The sequence below is a fragment of the Brachyistius frenatus genome, unplaced genomic scaffold (assembly GCF_029030835.1).
Source record: "Brachyistius frenatus isolate BFR_SWC_R1_liver_20210118 unplaced genomic scaffold, ASM2903083v1 Contig_267, whole genome shotgun sequence".
NCBI classification, from domain to species: Eukaryota; Metazoa; Chordata; class Actinopteri; family Embiotocidae; genus Brachyistius; species Brachyistius frenatus.
In genome coordinates, this window is record NW_027210866.1 from 56608 (window position 1) to 78672 (window position 22065).

The following is a 22065-nucleotide window of genomic DNA, read 5'->3' on the forward strand; positions in this document are numbered from 1 at the left end:
TGCTCTGTTAGGATATTAGAAAACTCAATTAATTCTACAGCTAGGCATGTAATGTGTGAATTCAATTTGTTAAATAAGCTCATAGAAAGACACTAAAGCTGTTAAACAAGATTCCCAACAAATCTTTCATGCTATCTCTGACCTTTTTAGTGTAAATTATTTTTCCCTCAGCTCATAACTTCTGTATACATCTTCACATCCTTTCTCTGACAGCCAGGAAAGACTGATTTTTATGGGCACTGACAGCACCGGAGGGGGTTTTCACTCTTTGTGAGTGCATTTTCTGTGAAGAACTTTTAAAGTGTCTGATCAAAGAGGTTTTTTTTTTAATCAAATATTCTTTATTTATTGTGTGGTTAGCAGCACTGGCACAGGAAGTGGCATTAGTTAACCGGGTCTTAAAGGTTGTTCTTTCAGATATGGGGAATTCTGATAAATGTGAACATAATACAGTGCTTTTAGTGACTTAATCCAATTTCAACAGTTACAAAGCTTAATGGTTGAAGTAATTGTTTTTATGCTGGTAATTTCCTTTTACATGTTTTCTGGGTTCCCGGCATTCAGTTGAAACATTTCCTGATCAGCCAAACATGCCCATTGGAATTAGATAAAGATGATTGATAGATGAAGAATGTTACATCGTGTTTGTTTATTCAAGAGACTGCATACACACCACGGCTTACACTGCACAACACCAGGTTCTAAGCTTTTTTGGGGAATTGGAATTTGTAAAAGGGAAACTACTTGTGTCCGACGGTATTGCAAATTTAGAAAAAATTACATATTTACATATTTAAAGTATGTCCTCACAGGAATTGTCACCTTCCATTTTAATATTTAAGACAACATTTATAAATACCAGTGTCTTTAAACTTTTTTGGGGCTGATACATTTTCTGATATTCTCTGACCTCCGGTCTCCTCATCATATGGATGTCTTTTTTCAGCCACTGATTGCGGTAGTGTGCAAAAACAAAAATTACTTTTGCTGCATCTGTGACACACTTAGAGAATGAGGCAGAACTGATCTGTCTTTGCATCTATGTCACATTTGAACTTGATTGCTGGACTCAAGGTAGTTGAAACACAAAAGTAATGCAACAGAGGGGCATGTGCTGATCATGGATTAAAGATAACAAGTGTTGTATCCTATCCTTATAAAGCCCTACTCACTTGAGAAAATTTAGCATTTTTTGGCTATATTAATAATACTGACATGACGTGCTGAATGATCCAGTCTTGTCTTATTTCACTGAAATATTGGGTAGAATGTCAGACATCATCAGGTTTCTTCACCAGCATTTATGAAAATCTTTGTGGAAACCAAACACTGTTTATCGGGGCCTTTTTTATTGTTTGGACACCAAGAGGTATTTGAAGCAGTCCTGAAAAGCTTTGCTTACAATTTACAATGTCCTCTTAGGAGAGTATAGGGACAAAATGGCAGCTGGCTGGTTATCTGAAGGTCTAATTTTTCTTTTAATTGATCTTGAGCCGGCAATCAAACATCATGACAGTACTTCAGATGAGCTTCTGTTTTGCACCTGGGTGCCAGACAAGCACCGAATGGAACATTGTGTTTTTCCTGCCCCTGGAGCTGCACAGACTCTGTCCTTCTCCCCCAACCTCAGCTCCCTTGAACAAAGCAGGTGATGCGAATGCTGGTGTTGAGCTGTTGACAGGGACAACAGGGGTACAACCTGTCCCCACGCATCCCTGATGAGCCAGCTGATGAATGGCACATCATTGCTAATGCTCATACAGTGGCGTTGTCTGGGAAATGAAACAAAGGTAAGCATGTTATGCGGGGTCTGCTCTATGTCCCCCTTCCCCTTGGACACCAGGTTTTCTGGCAACATGGGTGGACTCCAAAGAAGAGCTGAGTTTTTTAAAAGTTTTTTTTATTGCAGTCGTCTGCCTTCCTGTGTCCTTTCTTGAGTTTCATTGTATGGAGGAGGAATCAAGTCTGTTATGGGCATACTGTCAAGGAAGTTTTTTTTTTGTCATGATATTCATAAGGCCTGTGGATGAAGTGAAATCAAGGCAGTCTGACACACACCCTCTCTTTACCATGAAACCTCTTGACTCTAAAGCAGAAAGATCTGCTTCTGCGAGGCAAAGTCGATGTGCTAGATAATCTAATCTGCAAGGATCATAGTCTGCTGTGACTTAGAAATGCTGTTTGCACCACCCAGTTATTGAAGAAAGTGCAGGTTAGTGGAGCTCTTCCTGGACGTTTTTTCTAAGCATCCACTTCAATTGTGAGGGAGACACTGACCGTCTATAAATCACAGCTTTATTCAAGGTATGTTTTATTTATCGCTACAGCTTTTACATAAGTATGGAACATACTCCATATGCTATTTAATATGTGTTTATGTGTGTTGCTCTTGTCCTACCCCCAACCCTGGCAGCGCTCTAAGTCTCATGGATCATGTAAAATGAAAGTGACAACACTGCTTCATGTCATTTTACCCATGCTCTCCTTTCTTTTCCACTGGACACAGACACCTGATTTCTCTGAACCTAAAAATAACCTCCTTCAGACACTGGCTCCCTCTCCTCACTTCCTCTCACCTCTTTCCCTTTTTTACTCCCACTTTACAGGCTTTTATTTTGAGGTCTCTCTGCACTGCCCATTCTTTGCTTCAATGTGGCAGACAAAGCCTCATGTCTCTGTGTGTGAGACAGAGACATCAGAATCCTTTATTGTATAAGATTGAGAGTTTCTGGTTTTTATAGGTGCTGGCTCTGAAAAAAGAATCTCAAGGCCTGGTTTTCCACAAGACTGGAAACCTGACCCCAGAGCCCATTGAAATGTTAGTGGAAGTCATAGGACCAGGAGCATCTTTGAAAATGGCCTTTTATGGTCAGTATGAGAGAAAGCTTCACTCTTTGGTCAGTGGGTTGAACACTTTTGGGAAGGCTGTATTATTTGTGCTGCACAAAAGGGTTTCAGGTATTTCACCAAAGGGCAGCAGACAGTCTCAGCTTTTGGACTGTTAATGTGCTTTGATGCTGTCCTCAGTAATGAATAGGCCTACTTACTAAACTTATGATTCAGAGATTCTGATTTCTTTAAACCAGAAACTAAAAACTGAACACAACAGTACAAAAGCATCAGCTGAACCTATGCAGATCAGTCGTTCTTCTTATTATGAATATCCTGGTCTTTGGTAGTCAGTTGACTAAGAGGTTAGTTTTATATTACTGTACTTGTGAAGGGGTAATATGCCATAACATTTCAAAATCAGTCTGTCACATAGATACACAGATGAAATGCCATTTCAGCTTCATGCTCCCCCTAGTTTGTCATTGTTTTGTGATTACACTTTTTGCATAGTGCTTGCATATTATTAAATCTTTCTGACCTCAATTCACACCAAAGGTTTCAGATCCACTTTACTCTCAGCAACTAAAATTATTTTAGTTTTCTCCTGTACCCTTCTGCACATTCTTCTAACTCACCACGTGGCATGGTAGCTCAATATTAAAGCCGAAGAGAGAGCTTCGGGGGCTTTGGGGAATTTTTTAATCTTCGATGTGATACAGTATTAACAGAAGAGACAAAGTACTTTTAAATGCCCAAACAGTTGTATTTATCCCAAATCTGCATTCTGTCATAAAATTGCAGTAGCAATTATTGTTACATTTGGTGATTGTTGCTGGCAGCTCCTGTAGTGGAAAACAGAAAGACTGCTAAGGAAATGAGGTGCGGTTGGGAGGAACAGAGACTGACTAAAGTGAAAGTGAAGACAGGAGAAACAGGAGAAAGAAGTATCAGCCTCGGTAGCGCCTGGTCTCCACTTTCCTCGTCACTCTGACTTCATCTTGGCAACCAATAAGGAAAGGGCCCGCTGTGTCTCCATGGTAACCCCCCTGTTCAAGCAAAGATGGAGAGGATAAAGGGGCAGGAAAGGGAATACATTCTGGCCTAAGGCGAAACCTTATTCTTCACAAGTTTTGTGGAGTAGCTATAATCCATTTCATTTCTATTAGTTATTAATATCGTAGTAATTATATTATTTTAAAAAATAAGTTGCATTGCCAGTTATGAGAAGGATGTTGAAGTTTTTTTTTAACGTGAGAAACTAAAGATTTACTCTAGAGAGGGCACAAAGGTTTCTGTTTACATTAACTTTTCAACTTCATATGCTTCTACTGTATTTTTACAGCGACTGCAAAATTGCCCCTATTTGCTAAAATGTGCTAATAAACAGACATGTGACACTTGAGAAGTTTGTTTTATGTTTTTGTGTGAGCCAGTTTTCTGTAAGGAAGGATCCATATCTAGATTCAGATGTTAGAAAAGTATCATGCCAACAGCACAACATTTTTTCATTTTACTTCCAACACCTATTTAAACTTTTCATATCAAACATTCACTCTACCCTCCCTTTGAGTTTTTACAGATTGGTTGATTGTCAGTCAAATCATGCAGTTTGAATTTCTGCTGCATGTGAATCCGGCTGGATTCTACCATGCACTTATAATGTAAGTGTCGTCCCTCTGCAATAATGAATCTCAGCTACATCACTGTCGTATTTCATATAATCAAAGCTACTTTCCACTATTGTGAGAGATTTCCAGCGCCGGCAATAGTGGAAATCCATTTGTTGTCATTCATTCGAGTCTTTGTGTCAAGCTTTTTGTGCTGTCAGTGATGAGCAAGTACACAGCAATAGGCTCCACATTAGCAAGAGTGCCTTAATTTGAATCAGCATCTTATTGCTGCCAAACACTCACAGAGGGCCTGATGGGAATGTTTGGGAGAGAGTGTCTAAATATACAAAAGCCTTTCCTATCCTGTGGTCTGCAGGCTGCATGTATCAGTTAATGGAAAGGACAAAATAGGGTGGCGATGCTTTCCTTTTCGGGTATATGCCTGAGTTACATAAGACTGCTCTCTACGCAGTTGATTTAGGCTGTCTGAGCGCTCGGAGAGAATGGCAGCGAGGGGAGATCCTCATTTAACCTTGGCATGTAACTGATTATTCCAAGTGTAATTTGCATATAAGGTCATCTAATTCTGGATTTCAGAGCTCAGTGTGGTGTTGATTAGAGATAGAGTTGGTATGTAAAGGGCCCATTTTGGAAAATTGTGGGCTGATGAGCGCCACTGAGGCGTAAGGAAACAATGGCTCCAATTATTAAAGCAGCTTAAAGTTCTCAGCAGTCACTAGGCACCAGATTTATTTATGTAGAATTTTAATTACATGCTGTTGGGGCATCAAAAACTTAAACTTGACTAATTTTCCACTGGTTCAGGGCCTTAGTGTGACTTAGAGAGGTTTACCGATCTGTCTTGCATGGAATTCATGTTCATTATGAGATTTTGTGCAACTATTAGTCTAACTATGTATTTGCTAGTTAGAAAGGACAAAAATAGCTGATATTTCAGGTGTGGCTTTCTTCAAGGGGCGTATATTGCTCCATGTTACATTTTCAAGCAGTAAATGAGTAGTTGTGACATCCTTTGACATCCACCATACTGTCAAGTATATCAGATCAAAACTCATAGTTAGAGGGTGATTAAGTTAAATTAATCTTTTTCTCTGTAGTAATCAACTCACAATTCTCTCACAACACCACGCTCCCCTGTGTGTGTGTGTGTGTGTGTGTGTGTGTGTGTGTGTGTGTGTGTGTGTGTGTGTGTGTGTGTGTGTGTGTGTGTGTGTGTGTGTGTGTGTGTGTGTGTGTGTGTGTGAGAGAGAGAGAGCTTGGGGGTTGTTCCTGTTCATCCCCTCCCCGTGTAGGATCGTTTTTGGAAACAGTTCTTACTTGCAGGGCTACTGTAGGAGGAAGAGGATGAGGAGGAGAAGGAGGAGGAACAACGGAGGAGATGCTCACCGGGTGTTAAGTATTTTTAGCTTTCCCGTTGTACTGCCATGATGAGTAAAGAACAAGGGCAGGTTGCGCATCCCACCTGCGTAGCCTGTGGAGCATGGGCCTGAGGGAGGGGAAGAGTGCTGGCCATGTTACAGGGCACATCATTGGAGCTTACTGTATTTACTATGTAGGAAAAAGATGACGCACCAGTATTTATCCCCTACATTTTACACGACCATGGTGCTTTGTCAGTTCATGGCACTGCTAGTGAAGGTGGTTACTTATGTCTTTGTCTGTTTTTTTTTTGTTGTGCTCTCATGTTTGAAGAGCTCATTATGTTGCAGCTTCATTTGTCTGTTTTATTAGCTCAGCCCTCGTTTATAATAAGTCAGAGCTAAATAATGGATCACTCCAAATGTCTTCCCCTCTCATGCGCCTCCTCTCTTTGAGCTGTGCATTGTGGTGTAGTATACAAAAACTTTTCACCACTTGGTAAATATGGAGAGGCGGTAACTGTTTGCTCTTCCCTTTGGTGCTTTATTAAAACCAAGCAAAGTAAAACATGGCCTATGTCCACCCCAACTGCACCTGTATACTGTAAAGCAATACTCTCGCCTGTATCCCATGGCGTATATAAAAGGGTTAAATAATTAGATAATAGGATAAAATGTTATATAATACAGGTAAATCTATTGATGAGGATAAAAGTAGTCAGTCTAGAGGTAAGTCTGCACATCAAATGTTTTATGAATCCCTAAATGGGTCGACTTTTCAGGGTGTAAATTCAGTTTTGTATTCTGTCAAGTAATCTATGTTTATTTCACTTATACCCCCAATGAATATTCCCCTCTTTTGCCCTTATTAGACTCTCCACTGGCGAGAGAAGTCTAATCTCAGTATAATATGGTCTGAGATTAGGATTTTGTCTGATGTTATTTGAAATATGCTTCATGGCTTCTTTGGCCATTGCAGGTGGATGGCAAACTCGCTCGCTCTAGGCACACAGCCTAACAAAAACAGCATTGTCTTAAGCCTTTTGACATTTTAACAGGATTGGTGGGTAAGCCCATCAACTCAATCAAGGGTTCTCATCGCAGGCTGAGGCTGTGTTGGCAGCGGTTGTCATAGCTGAAGTTGTCTCTGCAATATCAAGGCAACACTGTGAAACTGATCTATGGTATTTTAGGCAGTCCAGGGCTAATATTTTCCACTTGTATTTTAAAGGGGTCTTGCCTCTGGTTCAGTCATGAGGGAACCCCCACCCCCACTCTATCACACACACACACACACACACACACACACACACACACACACACACACACACACACACACACACACACACACACACACACACACACACACACACACACACACACACACACACACACACACACACACACACACACACACACCTCCTCTAGGATTCACTGCCTTTGCTGGTGCTCCAACTCAGTATGGTGTTCTGTAAAACATAGCTAAATTTAAATGAGCAGCACCACTGTGGCCTCATAGAAAATCTTCCTGTGAGTCAACCACAACTACTACTGTTCAGCAGCAACGCCCAGTTGTTGCACTCTGTCCTGAGGTCAACCTATCTTCTGTGCATATGGCTTTCAATCCTAATCTATATGTTGCATCTACCGACAGATTTAGTAATGGCACTTTGGCCTGGAGTGGCACAGTTTCATCAGTTTATGTCAGCAGATGTGCACATCTACTCATGCAGTCACACAGATGTGACTGTGTTTACAGGAATCGTCTTCATGGCTCCTGTGGTGTGACTCATCATGTGATGTGTAAAGGTCCACTAGATTGATATGGGTGCAGTGCCTTGAAGAAGTTTCCAGCTGATGTTTAGTGTCTATTTCAGTGTTGAAAGTGAACAATGTGATTTTAAACACTTATGCTCTTGCCTGAGGGGTTGTTGTTCAGTACCTCTGATGGCTCATCACACAGCTCTTTAGAAGTAGCATTAAACACCACCAGGTGTACAGTCTTTCCACAGCTGGCCACACAGGATACAGAAACAGTGGTGGGAAGAGGTATGAAACACAGACCCAAAACTGCCTTCAGTTTTGTCAAAACAGGAGCAGGAACATTGAAGGCTGCTTTGTGATGAGAGCTGTGCATTTTGGCGTGTGCTGCTATTGCGTCACGGCCTACAGGGGGGCAGAGACTGTATTTTTAGATGGAAATGGGCATATTCTCTGAACAAACAACGTCAAGCACTCTGCTTGCGTATGCTTAGATTATTGTGACCAGGCTATTTTTAAACTGTGTATGTGAGAGTGCTTTTTTTCTGGGTCAAGCATGGTGTCAGTACTCTCTCTCTCTCTCTCTCTCTCTCTCTCTCTCTCTCTCTCTCTCTCTCTATCTATCTTTCGAGGCTGCTGGTGGATTGTGCATTACTGTGTGCAGCATCTGCATCAGTCACAAAGGAAAGAGTCAGAGACACACTGATTTCAACTATCAGGAGGAAACGTTTGTTCAGGATAGCCTGTACCTGGAATAGAGGTGAAAAGGAAACATAATGATTAGACTGTATTTGTGGAGCAGTCAGACACTCTTACACTAATTCAGACAACCTAATCTAAAGTGGATCATTAAAGGAGAAGGCATTGCAAAATACATCAGTCAAAATGCAGAAATATACAGTATGTTCTATTTTTTTTTATCAGGTTTGAGTATCCACAAGTTTGGGTGTGCCCATCCTTGTCTGTTGCACCCATTAGTAAAGAAAACTGCAGCTAGACAGGGAGATACAGATACTGGACAAACAGTATGCCATGAGATTTCCATGTTTTACTAAAAGCGATGCTGAAACAAAACATCATAAATTATTTATTTCAATTGGAACAAAACATTGTTGAGAGGGGGAAGTTTCAACTAAAATCTTAATCTGTGCCTGACAAATCTGGACAAGTCTGTACACACAAAGTTTTATTTTATCTTACATATGTTAAATACAGCCAGAGGCTATGTTTTGTTCCTGATATTTTGATGACGTAAACCAAATATGAGAAGGCCTTTCAATATCTTTTTTTGTCCTGAAACAGAATGAAGCAAAAATGAATGATACTGAAATTTTTGTTTTAAAAAAAGTTCTCTGAATAACAAAATGCAAATAATGGTGCTGAAACAATTACTCAATTCGATTCGATTAAATGGCAGAAAATGTATGTGCTTTGAGTAAATTATGAACAAAAAAAATGTATCTCAGGAGTTGGACGGCATCAGTTTACACTCTTTGAAATTATGATTGTCTGTTTCCAGCATTTTCTGACATTTCATATGCTTTTATAGTTGAATTGAATAATCCAAAAATAATCAACAGATTAATTGATAATGAAAATAATTGTTACTTGCAGCTCTAACCAATATAAGAACTGTTATAATCCTGCTTGGCAGTTGGTGGCTAAAATCACCCGGCTCACTACAAATCGCCGAGCAGCATCATCACCACAGGCTCCAAATCCTGCTGGAGAGCAAGGTTTTGACAGACTGTTCAGATGCTTGTTGCTTTTCCTGTGTTTCTGTCTGTTTGTTATGCCCTCCCTCTTTTTACATACCTCATGTCACTTCCTTGTACGTGGGTTGACTGGCGGTGGCTGGGCTTTAGTTCACACAGTGGTCATTCTCCTGCAGATAATCAGACAGTAAAAGAATTTGTCACGCTGTGTCAAATAGAACAATTAAGAGTTAAGAGAATGACTTCCAGATCTGTACAGCTGTTACATCCTGAATCTTTGGCCCAGAGGAAATTCTCAGAAACACTTGGAAGTTTGTTGCAGCATCTTTTGCAACCCGCATTTAAACTGTTGCCACTTTGTGGAAACAGACTTTAAGTAAATAGTGAAGCTGATCAGCTCTGTCAACAAGGACAAGCCTTCCTCTGTCAAGCTTGGCTCTTACTTCTACAGGCTTCTTGGCTCCTGAGCCACAGGCGTTTCTCCGGGCCCCTCCAGCTAGCCTACTTTTTTTCCTAGCCTTTCCCAAGAGTGCTGTTATTTTCAGCAAAACGCGGTGTTTCTGCTCTGATTTTGTCAACGCATTGTTCTTCCTTGTAAAGCAGTGATATTACTTAAAAGATGTTTCGAACACAACTCTTTTAAGCAGAACACATCCCAGTCTGTTAGTAAGCAGCTGCTGCAGGTTGATAAATTGCACAGGCTGCATCTTTGTCCTAGCAGTCAGCAAGCTTTTAGACTTCAGTGTCTTCAGTGAGGAGTTGCACGGGCAAGCGCCCAATAGGTGGAGGACCAGCAACACCAAGATCCTCACCAAGGCGGGCGTTTGTTTGTGCTGCATAAGTGACACAGCGGGAATATTTATGTGCTTAGTGTGATTAGACAGAATGGCCAGGCTCCAAAGCAAGTTCCAGCTGCTGCCATAGGTCAGAAGTGAGCAAATATTGGTGTTATGCAAAGCTGTGTAGTCACATTCGAATTGCTAAATGGAGGCTGTGCCAGGATGGTGTTGGTGTCTTCCCTTACACACACTGTACAGTACAGTCTCCTCAAAACTGTGACTAAGATCCTGTCTCCAGTGTTTCCCCCAGATCTATATGAATACAGACTGAACTGTCCCTTCGTTAAATAGACTTTTAAATCTTTGTTGTTGAATTATTAAAAGGTTTGGAGCTTTCTTTCTGATATGCTGCATATCCAAGTTGAAGAATGTAAAAAAAAAAACTCCAAGGATTCAGCCTGTAATAGTGATAATTGTATCCCCTTCATGAACTGGAGTAACCGGCTTTTCCTTAAAGATTGTGTAGTAATGTGCTCCTTCGTGCATGTCATCACTCATTTTGACGGAAGTATTCTTTCAGCAAGTAGATATCTCTCTCCCCTTATTGACTCCTCTTCAGGTAGTGAAGCCGACACCTGTGATATTTAATTAAGATAAACCTCCACTACAATGCAGCACAGTGCTGTACAGTCATGATCGTGTTTTGTACTTGCTTAGCTTCGGAGAGCTTTTCTTTTCTCACCAGTCAAATCCGACTTCTGCAACTCACGCCACCCACACGTTGCATATGTATAGCCCACACCTACCCTTATCTGCCCAGTGGTTTGAAAACAATGCTTTGTGTAATTCTAAGGGTGCTATTTGTGAAACCTCCTCATGCACAGGGGGCTCTTACAATGTTATGTAATGCTCCCCACTCAACTGTAATCCCTCTTATGCTCAGTGAGCCCCCCCATGTGACGGTGCTAGAGGGTTGGGAGAGACAGGGTGGCTGTTGGGCTGTTGCAAGGCACGGGTGCTCTCCGTAGACTCCGGCCACCCCCCCTGAACACACACCGAGCAGGGGCCTGGCCACCCCCCCTGAACACACACCGAGCAGGGGCCTGCCTATAAGAAGGAACATTTTCCTGGGAAGTGCCTTTGTTGGATGTGCATGCTGGATGGAGACACGACGATGATGCTTGTTCTCGGTGCCAAGGCTGGGACCAGATATACAGTAACTACGTTGAGCATTTGTTCTGAATGACACTCCGGCTCTTCTCTTCACCTGCATGTGAGCCACGAGAATGAATCTTTGTCCTCGGTTGTTTGCAGAGGAATTTCACAGCTTCAAAAAATTATTTGTGTGTTGGCATGTTCTGCTCATGATGAATGATTTTTCTGTGGATTTTTCTGTGGATTTCTGCTTTCGAGTGATGGAAATTGACATTTCCTTCTTGTTTGAGGGAACAATAAGTGTTTTTGAATGTCCATCATCAACCTTAACAGCATACTTAGACTGTAACAAATACTACCGCTTGATTGTTTGTTTTTCATTCATAGTTCCTCATTTTTGTTTTTGCTTTTCTCAACAGGAACCATGAATGTGGACTTCAGCTGCTGATTTGACGAGTCACATATAGGAGCACCAGGAGTCTCTCCTTTCCCCTCGCCCCTTCCCTTCCCTCTGCCCCCCCTCCCCCTTTCCCTTGTCAATCTTCTCCCTGATCCCCCTTTTCCCCATTCTCCAACATTCACCATGCTTATCAAGGAATACCGCATCCCCATGCCCATGAGTGTGGAGGAGTATCGCATTGCCCAGCTCTATATGATCCAGGTGAGGCAACAACGCCACATTCATTACCAAATTCTCACCCACACTGACTGCGCCAAAAATGGCCAAGTGATGCCAAAACCAAGGGACAAAAGCAAGCAATCAGAGAGGAGATAAATTAACTCAGGAAATGTTTCAAGACTTTGATCGCAGTGTGCCGAATTATGAAATGATTGGTCACACGGTGTGTGACGCTGGTGAAGTAACGGAACAAAGAAAACTTGTGTGCTGATGGATTATCCAATTTAAACTCTCTAAAGCTGCCTCTTTCCAACTATCATAGTCCGCATGTTTCTGAAGGAGAAGGGTGGGGTTACTCTGCTCTCACTGCAAACTCAGTGCACACACACTGCTATGATGGAGATTGACATATTACTTTGTCTGTGTCAGACAGTTTAATTTGTCAAACCAGTCCTCTAGGTGGAATGGAGAGTCTGTGTCAGAGCTTGAGTGTTTATAGCTGCCCATTTCTACAGCTTTAGTTATCCTGTGTGGCAACATATTTTCTCTTCATATGGCATGTGTACATGAAGAAGGATTTATTTAATTCGGTGTTACTGCCAGGTGCAATGTGAGCAGCAGCACACAGAAGAGGCATGGAGAATAAACTGAGGCTGTGGTAAAAATGATGTATTATTAAGTTACTATTTTTGAAATGTGTTATTCATATTGAGGCATCTAGGTGCATTTTTCTGTTAAAATGTTTATTGTTTGAGACAATGTGCTGGTCTTTACTACAAAGATTTAGCAGATTGTTGGGATTTGAGCTGCATGGTTATGTAATGTGTATTATAAGTGAAAGTTTGTTCAAGAGCAGGTTGAAGTTACAGGCCTGTTTGATCAGGTTGAGGAATTTTGCTGGCTTCTTCAGCGATCTTATATTGTAGGAGAAGGAGATCGTTTAAAAAAATATATATATATAATTTTTTTTTATTTTTATTGGGAACCACGAGAAGTCCAAAAAATTTTCATAGTGCTGCACCAGGTGAAATGAGCAGCTAAACATGGTAAATTTATGGTGAGTCGGAGTTGCAGTTGGACAGTCATCTGGGAGCTGCATCCCTTAAGGCAGCATCTCTGTTGGACAAGGTGGGCATTTAGCTGTAGGAAACCTCAGCATGCCCACCAAATGCAGACCTTTATATAGAGATGTCGCTTCTACATCTGTAAATCTTATACCCAAATCTAAGAGTGTTTATCTAGACAAGGTTGTCTAAAATGTATGTCCATTCAATGAAATAATATTATTCTAAAAAAGCTACAGTTTTTCTTTAACTGTATTGCTACAGAGGGCCTCTTTTTTTCTCATTTTACTACAAAACAGTTTGTCCATAAAGAATATCAGATTTTTCAGTTGGCAAACTTGTTTGTTGCTCTGTTGTTTTTCTTCATGTTCTCCTCATGGTGTACTAAACGGACAGGTAATCCAGTTGAGCTGTAGATGGATGGGAACATGACTCAGCGGACATGCCCCAAAGCAAGTAGACATTTCAAGACAGCACAAACTAGTCACTGCATGACATTTCAATGTATTTAATCATTCTTTGGCCCTTTTGTTGCATTGAACAGTATATTGTGGAGAGTTATTAATATTGTGAGACGCATAACAAAATTTTTGTTTCGTATTTACCGCCAGATAGATTTCCTTAGATAGAACATTGTGCAAGCAGATTTACACAAAGTCTTAGTCTATGAAAAAAGCACTTCATTTGTGCACTCAAGCATGTAAACAAATCACGGGACGAGGAATTCTTCCGTTATTGACCCAGAGTTACCTTTCCCCTGACCTCACCATCCCCACACAGCCTCATTGCTGTAAGCCTTCTGTCACTATGGCAACCATGACCTCAGCAGCGTGCCAGTGGTCAGGTTTTGTTCACGAGAGGGAGTGAATGAAAAGAGGAAATGGAGGATAAAAAGAGAGGCTGGGAAGAAATGAGAGAGGGGATGGAAGGAAAGAGAGTGTGGCTACTTGCGCTTCATTGCTGTATGTTACCAGGGCAACTACAGCATGTAGGCCTGCCTGACTGCGATCCTTCTCCGGTGTAAGCCTCAGAGATGCAGCCAGGGCCTTACGACAGCCTGGCCATATTTGCACCTCCTGAGGCAAGGCCCCACCCCATATCTCTCCTCTCACTTCCTTTAGGTAGGTAGGTAGGTATATACTTTATTAATCCCCGAGGGGAAATTTTTTTACCCTTACACCACCTTCTTATTTGATAGCTAATTGTAAATTCATTATCAGCGTGTAGGGATTTGCACTAAGGTAAGAAGAAAATGCTCAATGTGCAAGAAATGAAATATGAGAAGTTCTCATTGTGTCTCATTCATACGCATATATCCATCATGTTTTGACTTAGAAACTGTATCTGTGGTGTTAAGTGAAACGCACCATCTCAAACAGGAAACCTGCCTCATTAAGTTGACGGCAAGAGGAAAAAAAACAAAACAGGATGCGACTCCTATCCTGTCAAAGCCGTCTGATCTAAACACATACAGAAGGCTATCAAGAGGATAGCTTTCATTTTGTAAAGGTATGATGGCTGTTTTAAAGAAAGGTTGGCCGAGAAAAAGAGAGAGCCGTGTGACAGGACTTAAAAGTAAAAGGGTACAGACAGAGAGCCTCCCTTCCTCCCCTGTAAAGGCGGCTGACACACCTCCAGAGGTACATCCTCTGGAAAATTATTTCTTTATTTGTTCCCCAACAGGTCTAGTATACCTCTGTAAACAAATGAACAAAGTGTGTTGTATTCATTAATATAAAATATTACATTCAGTGTTTATTTGACTTTAAGCATGTTATCTACTTCCTTGTTTCCCCCTAAGGGAACAGCTAAGCCCTGGCCAGTGTATTGTAATCTTTTTTCCTGGTGCACTGGAGAGAATCACCCATTGCTCCAGGGAGAGAAGAAGGGCAGTTACATTTGACAGGCTGCAGTCACACGTCAGGAAGCAAATTAAATGAACAGTCCAGTTGCAGGATATATATATATATTTTTTCCATTTTGGGGTTTACTTTTCCTTTACATATTTAAAATTAATAATCTGTGTATACACATTTTTCCTAACATGTATGTTTTTCTACAGCTGCATAGGTTTTTGTAATGTTTGTATGCATATACTGTTGTATACTGTAAAGCCCCTGAATCTCCCATTGTTGAGTTCCTGTCTTGTGTGTTAGCTGTGTGTACGGCCAGTTTGATGGTGCTGTTTGTCTGCACTGTGTCTTTGGAGCTGTGTCTGGGTTGTTGAGAGCAGGGCGGGTGGCTAATGAATGACCTGTCAGAGGTAATGAGGTCCGGAGTGCTGGATGCTTCATGGCTTCCTCTTCCCTACCCCTGATTCACTGGCTCACTCACATCACCCTCCCTCCACTGGACCGACTAGAGAAATCTGTCTCCCTATTATCTTGGTGCAGCATTAAATACTGCCTTAAACAAACTTTGAACTGTATGTGAAAAGACTGGACAACTGCTGATAAGAGTAACAGAGAAGAGATTACCTCAGTAATCTCGAACATTTATGGTCCTTGAGCTTTGCTCCCTGTGTTTTTTTTTTATTGTCAGCACTTGGGCTATGCTCTGCTGTTTAAGTTTCCTGTTTCATTGATTTCGCAATAATTACAAACCTTCCTCTTGCCAATGCCTTACATTCCTGTCTTTGAATCACCTGGCTGTAGCTGTATGCAACTGCATCACCAGGCTCCACCCAGCCTGTCTTCCTCTGTGCACCAAGAATGTAAATATGGGAAAGGTGTGGCTCCATGAACTGGTTGTTGGGCTTCCTGATTTGCAATTTGCAGATCATTCAGGAAGCTATGAATTTTGCTGTGGTTGTTGTTGGTACACTCACTGTAACAACAGAATGTATCTGCAAAACCTTATCCATCCATGTGATATTCAATTTCTTGCTTAAACATTTGTTTTAGATTGAATGTAAATAAGTATTAATATTTTTTAACTTTAACACTCTTAACAGGACAATTTTAATATGCAAAAATATACACTCTGCCAACTCACTGAAACTTCATTATTCATCTTTCAGAAAAAGAGCAGAGAAGAGAGCTGTGGTGAAGGTAGCGGGGTGGAGATCCTGGAGAATAAGCCCTACACAGATGGACCAGGTGGGACGGGCCAGTACACCCACAAGGTCTACCACATCGGCATGCACATTCCGAGCTGGTTCCGCTCCATCTTGCCCAAAGCAGCGCTGAGGGTTGAAGAGGAGTCCTGGAATGCCTACCCTTTCACCCGCACCAGGTGAAGTTTGTCCCTACAAAAAGGCCACCTCAGCACTCCTTTAAAACAGGAGTGAGTGTCCTGCTGCCAAGGCTGAACAAACTCAGAATTATTTAAATCAAATAAATGCTGTGTGCCACAGCAGTCAGAAGGTGTACACACTTTTAAGGACAAAAATTAAACTTTAGCTTGTGTAGAGGATCATAGCTCAAACCCTGCTTTTGTTCAGGCTTCAGTCCAGCAGTCTCTCAGAGAAAGCCCAGAGAAAATAAAGACCTCAGAGCAAGCTGTCAGAATATTACCTGGTAATTGGCATGTGACCAGCAGCGCTCCCAGACTGCTAGACTTTAATGGCCCCTCTCAGGGTAGGGCACAGCAAACACAGAAACATGAAGGTGCTGAAATGAGATGTGCCCTTGACTGTACTGTGAGGATATTGATAGACTCCAAGTTCCTGTTGACACATCTATTCAGCCAGTTGCTGCAGATGCCTCAGATGGGCCTGCCTCTCATGTCTTCTATCCTCAACAGTGAGAAGATGTTGTCACTCAAATAAAATACTTCTGATCCTGAGCCATTCATTTGAAAATAAGTCTCTGAATGAAGGAAGGCGTCAGCCTCTACTTCACTCTTGCGTTGTTGGTTCAGTTGTTCTATTCAGTTTTTTTTATTGACGCTTCTCTTTCAGGTACACCTGTCCCTTTGTTGAGAAGTTCTCTATTGACATTGAGACCTACTACAAACCAGACACAGGCAATCAAGCAGATGTCTTCAACATGTCTGCAGTGGACAAGAGACAGAGAACAATTGGTAAGACCATCTGGTATCAATCCTGAACCATTATGACAACATAAACTTAGATATTAAAATACTGATTAATATGTATCAGGCTACATATGTATAGTGTATGTGCTACCATATAGCTACATTAGAGAGTCAATACAGCAAGTAATGATCTTTTCTTGTTGTAGTTATTTAAGGTTTCAGGTTAATATTAGGAAGTTTAGTCTGATGGTCTTTACATTTCTGCCCTCTTGTTATTCAAACATAAGAAGTGGATGAGGCCCACTTGTGGCAGTTTAACATTACAACATCTGTTTTTGTCTGTGGTTGAGAGCATGTTAGCCCATTGAATATGAAATAATACCGTAATAAATGGTTATATGGCATATAGTGACCCATTTACAGTATTGTTTGTAATGATTTTTATAGTTCACGCATTCTTGTGTAACTGATTTCCACCTAAAATTCCGTTATAAAAGGAATTTGAAGCTGTTAAACACAGGCCCGTACAAGTTCTACTACTCCACCCACTAATGCACACACAATGACATAATAATAAACTACATTCGTGCAATCCATCTAAAACACCTGGCACCAAAAGTAATTGTTTTCTGAATATGAATTGTCTTTGGCAGACCCAATCGACATAGTGACAGATCCCATTGCTGCTCATGAGTACAAATCAGAGGAAGACCCAAGGCTTTACAAGTCAGACAGGACCCAGAGGGGTCCTCTGCAGGATGACTGGATAGAAGAGTACAACAATAACCCAGGGAAGACCCCAATCATGTGTGCCTACAAACTCTGCAAGGTGGAGTTCCGTTACTGGGGCATGCAGTCTAAGATTGAGCGCTTCATTCATGATGTTGGTAAGTAAACAGAAAAAGAATACAGAAGCATTTCATGTCATATGGTAGTTTAATACTTTTACTAACAGTACATTTAGAGTGTAAGGTTATAAGATGCATTATTATAATTCTTCTCTCATTCTCCTCTCTCAAAAGGACTGAGAAAGGTGATGGTGAGAGCCCACCGGCAGGCCTGGTGCTGGCAGGATGAGTGGTATGGTCTGACCATGGAGGACATCAGGCACCTAGAGCTGGAAACCCAGCTGGCCCTGGCCAGGAAGATGGCCCAGTTCAGCCAGGCAGAGGAGGCCACCGAGGCCAACGGATGTGCTCCATCTCCAGACAAAGAACAGGAAGTTAAAGAGGCAATCAGCTCCATTGAAACTGAGGAAGTGGTTGCTAGCACAGGAGGGGAGACACTCCAGCCAAGAGGTGTGCTCACTAAGCAGTGGTCCACCTCCTCCCGATCCTCCCGCTCATCCAAGAGAGGAGGTGAGGAGCATGCCACCTTCACCTATGCACCTGTGAAACCTCTGTGCAGGACAGTGTTTGAAACTGGCACTGTTGTGAAAGGTATCACATTAATTTTGTATTCACATGACTCCCATATACATTTTTCAGCCTCTTTTCCTGGAGTTCTGCACCTACATCACCTTCCCTCACACATTATCACGTCTATATCTACGTGATATATCACGCCTTGAAGCCTAATTTGCTCAGCCTGCTGCCTGACTCCTTTCTACACACTTAAAGACTGAGGTATACTAACATTTGAGTTAAACTGTCCCATAAGTAAACACAGCCAGTTGTGATATTTGAGACCTGCCCACACTGGAAGCCAGTATGTTATGAATTCAACAAGGTCAAGCTTCAAGCTAAGATAAAGTAGCGCGTTGCCTTTTCATTTGTATGATTTTTTTCTGGTATAATTTCTATGTTGTACTTACTATATACTATAAAAGACTCAAAACTCTCACCTCCCTGAAAACTTTAAAGGTTAAGGTTTAGTATTATAAATCTGCAGTTGATTTCACTGGGGTTACAGTTGTAGCTGCACAGGAGGTACAGTAGCGGTTATTGTTTGGTTCAGCTGTACACAGGTGGACACAATGAGAGTTGCCTCTAAGCTGAATTAATCAGAGTCTACTGAAGAGCTCTGAGCTCCAAATGTTGAATTGGTGTTAATAAAGTCAAACACCCCGGGAGCGGCTTTTTAGTATGCAGACCCTGCTTATGTACCACGCTTTGCTTCTCTGTCCTGTGCCTCATGTTAGTTGGAACCACATTTATTCACACCTACACTAACTCACCCTTGCACACCCAGGTTATTTTTAGCAACAACTTTGACGTCACAAACCACATGTCTGAACACACACATCTCAAGTGTCACCCCTTCCTGAAGGTAGTGTTCATTGTAACTACTACACAGACCCTGACTCTCATTCAGCATGCCTTCCTTGATTCAACCCTGTAACTCCCCCCTGTGGTTCTCCGCTGGGCTATTTTTAGCAGCAGTGCTGACATCACAGACCAGAGGAGGCTGATGCTCCTGACCCTGCCCTCCACCACTGCCGTGTTTCCTTCTGTGTGCTGACAGCTACAGCTGTGCCCCTCTCTTACTGCCCCTCAGAGCGATGCCCCCCTCTCTTCCTCTGCAGTAATGAAATGTGAGGCATAGACTGAAGATGTGATAGACAAGTCCTGCTTTTAATTTTGCCATTTTCCTCAGCTGCCCTTTAGTGTATGGTGTGATTGTAGCTCATTAGTGCTACATTGATCCTCACTTTTCACACAGCACCCCTGACCACCAACAGTCCATCTGTGATGAAGCAATGCACCACAGAGACTGTTGCATGTTTATGTAACACTGTTTCTGTGTGTGTGTGGGGGGGGGTTGTGCAATATTTCTTTGTTGTACTGTGTGTGTGCGGGCGTGTGTGTGCCTGTGTGTGCGCCTGTGTGTGTGTGTTTGAAAAGAAAAGAGAGAAGCTAAAACACATGTCCCAAAATAACAGTGAATCTTTTACTCGTGTGTGTTTTTTCAGTGAGCCCATCACGACACAGCATCTCAGAGTGGAGGATGCAGAGCATAGCAAGAGACTCCGATGACAGCTCAGACGAGGAGTTCTTCGACGCTCATGGTAAACCCTGCTTTGATTTCAAATTAAATGTGGAAGTTGGATCAAATGTTTGTTTGTGTTCACTTTTCAAAAAACCTGCTTGCTCCCTTCTTCAATTACTCTGCATGCATCTCTTTGACCATAGATCAGTTCTTAGGCTTCCCAGATTCCCAGCATGCTTTGGGGCTGCAGTTGAAATAGGTGGGTGTGTGGTGCAACCGCCATGCTCCCTGCTGGAGGAGTTTGGCTGAGGACACGGGCCAAATGTCTCATCCTGACGTCAAGTTCAGAAATCACAATCGTCTCTGCCCACCAGACCCTCACTCACCAACACATTCCAGTTCCTGCATTGTCATTTAAAGTTACGCACACACAACCCGTTACAAATCATGATGCATCCAAGCAGTAAATGATCCCCTTCACCATCGTTTGTGTGGTGAAATTGTGACCTACCGTTTAGTCATGATGATGAAACAAGAATAAAATTGTGCATGTTACTGTCATTTATTATATTGATACTGATTTTGCTGCTCTTATTAGCTTCCACTTATAATAAGTTTAATAAGTTTCTTCATGTGGCATAACTGGAAGGCAATAATTTCAGTGAATTGTGTTGATATTTGATAATTTTTATGTACTGCAGTATTCATGTGTGTTTGGATTAATTATTATGTGTTGGCTGTCTGAAGTGAAAGCTGATTAAATTTATGGCCACACTGTCATAAATTAGTGTTTATAACCCACTGTTTCCATCACAGTTACTCCAATTTCAGTTATTATGATTTACAAATATTTCTATACTGCGGAGATGACATCATGGAATAAGCTGTTCTTAAATTAAAGTAAATAAATGGGGTTAAGATAGGATGTGCCTTTATGGTGTATCAAAATGAACTGATACACACAAACAGAAATGTGTGCTCTGGTGCCTGGATGAATCACATGATGGAGGTACACACATTAAATATGGAAACAAACTGACTTGGCTCAGCTTGCTTCTGATATTAGATTTCTGTCTTTACAGTTTGTTTGTGATCATGGCCCTCGTGCAGTAATAATCTGTTTCAAACACTGGAGAAGCATGTGTATGTTTATTTTCCACTGTCACGTTCCCCTCTAATTTCTTTGTGCAAATTAATAAAGGAAAGCTTTCGGGAGGAGAACTCATCATAGACACCAAATTCAGTGTGTCTGATATATAACGATATATCATCATTAGAAGTGTGAATCTACCAAAAGTTGAACACACTTAACTTGTCTTATAAAGCCACACAGATTTCTAGAACTACTCACAACCTGCAAATGCAGCCAGAATGACATGTTATTTATTGACTTGAATTAGATGAATTCTAGTGGTGAAATTAAGACACTGTTTATCCTTACACCTTGACTTTTACCCAGTTCAAGACTGGATTGTTCTACATATTTATAAATAAATCCAAAAGATATTGAAACAACTGCAAAAATGATTTGAACTGTTTACAGGACACATCATCTCTTAGAAACTCATCCAGTTATTGACAGAAGGCTTTTCTTTGGCTGTTAAAGACAGTTTCTGCTGAAACTGACTGCAACCTACTATTAGTATTGATAGTAAGCCAAGATTAAATAAAAATGATTTCCATTTGATTTCCAACATTTGTGTTATTTATTTGTAGTGTAACAACGGAGGAAATAAATAAAATTTTCTGATATTTGTTCATTAAATTATAGATTAAATTTGCTAGTGCAAACTGAAGTGAACAAGAAGCAGCTGTCTGTTCCTTATAAATGAAGACGCTTACAATATGATAATTGACATGGGAATAAACAATATAGGATGAAAAGTTCATATTTTAGTTTCTGGACCTTCCTTTTTAAATCAAAGACTAATGTCAGTGGATGAATAACACAGTCCATCCTTATATTTAGATGAATTCAAAAGACAATCAAACGATCAATCAATTGTTTTTTATTTTCTGAGAATCTATCATGGTGATTAAACCACACTACCTCTGTTCCACTGTCCTCCAGCACACACAATGTATGTATCTGCCATTTGAGGCTGCAAAATACAATACACTTCCCAGCCCTATATGAACACCAAGGTTATACTTCACACATGAAATAGCTGACATAATATCGATTTGATGTCCACCACAGTGAGCGATGCATCACATTAGGTGGTTATAAATACAAAAATCAAGT

General features: G+C 41.2%; 1 protein-coding gene across 6 annotated transcripts in view; it reads left to right on the forward strand.

Annotated features, from left to right (window-relative positions):
- Nucleotides 1–22065, forward strand: part of LOC138634534 (membrane-associated phosphatidylinositol transfer protein 2-like) — a 42185-nt gene that overhangs the window by 5222 nt on the left and 14898 nt on the right. For 4 of the 6 annotated variants that reach the window (XM_069721526.1, XM_069721521.1, XM_069721524.1 and 1 more), the window contains exons 2-7: nt 11651–11892; nt 15934–16148; nt 16816–16937; nt 17546–17779; nt 17915–18250; nt 19804–19899. In XM_069721526.1, the coding sequence (XP_069577627.1) occupies nt 11815–11892; nt 15934–16148; nt 16816–16937; nt 17546–17779; nt 17915–18250; nt 19804–19899 (1081 nt within the window). In that variant the 5' untranslated portion in view covers nt 11651–11814. Of the gene's footprint in view, nt 1–11151; nt 11350–11650; nt 11893–15933; nt 16149–16815; nt 16938–17545; nt 17780–17914; nt 18251–19803; nt 19900–22065 lie in introns of those variants that run through there. The other 2 variants (XM_069721523.1, XM_069721522.1) reach the window with 2 other exon arrangements.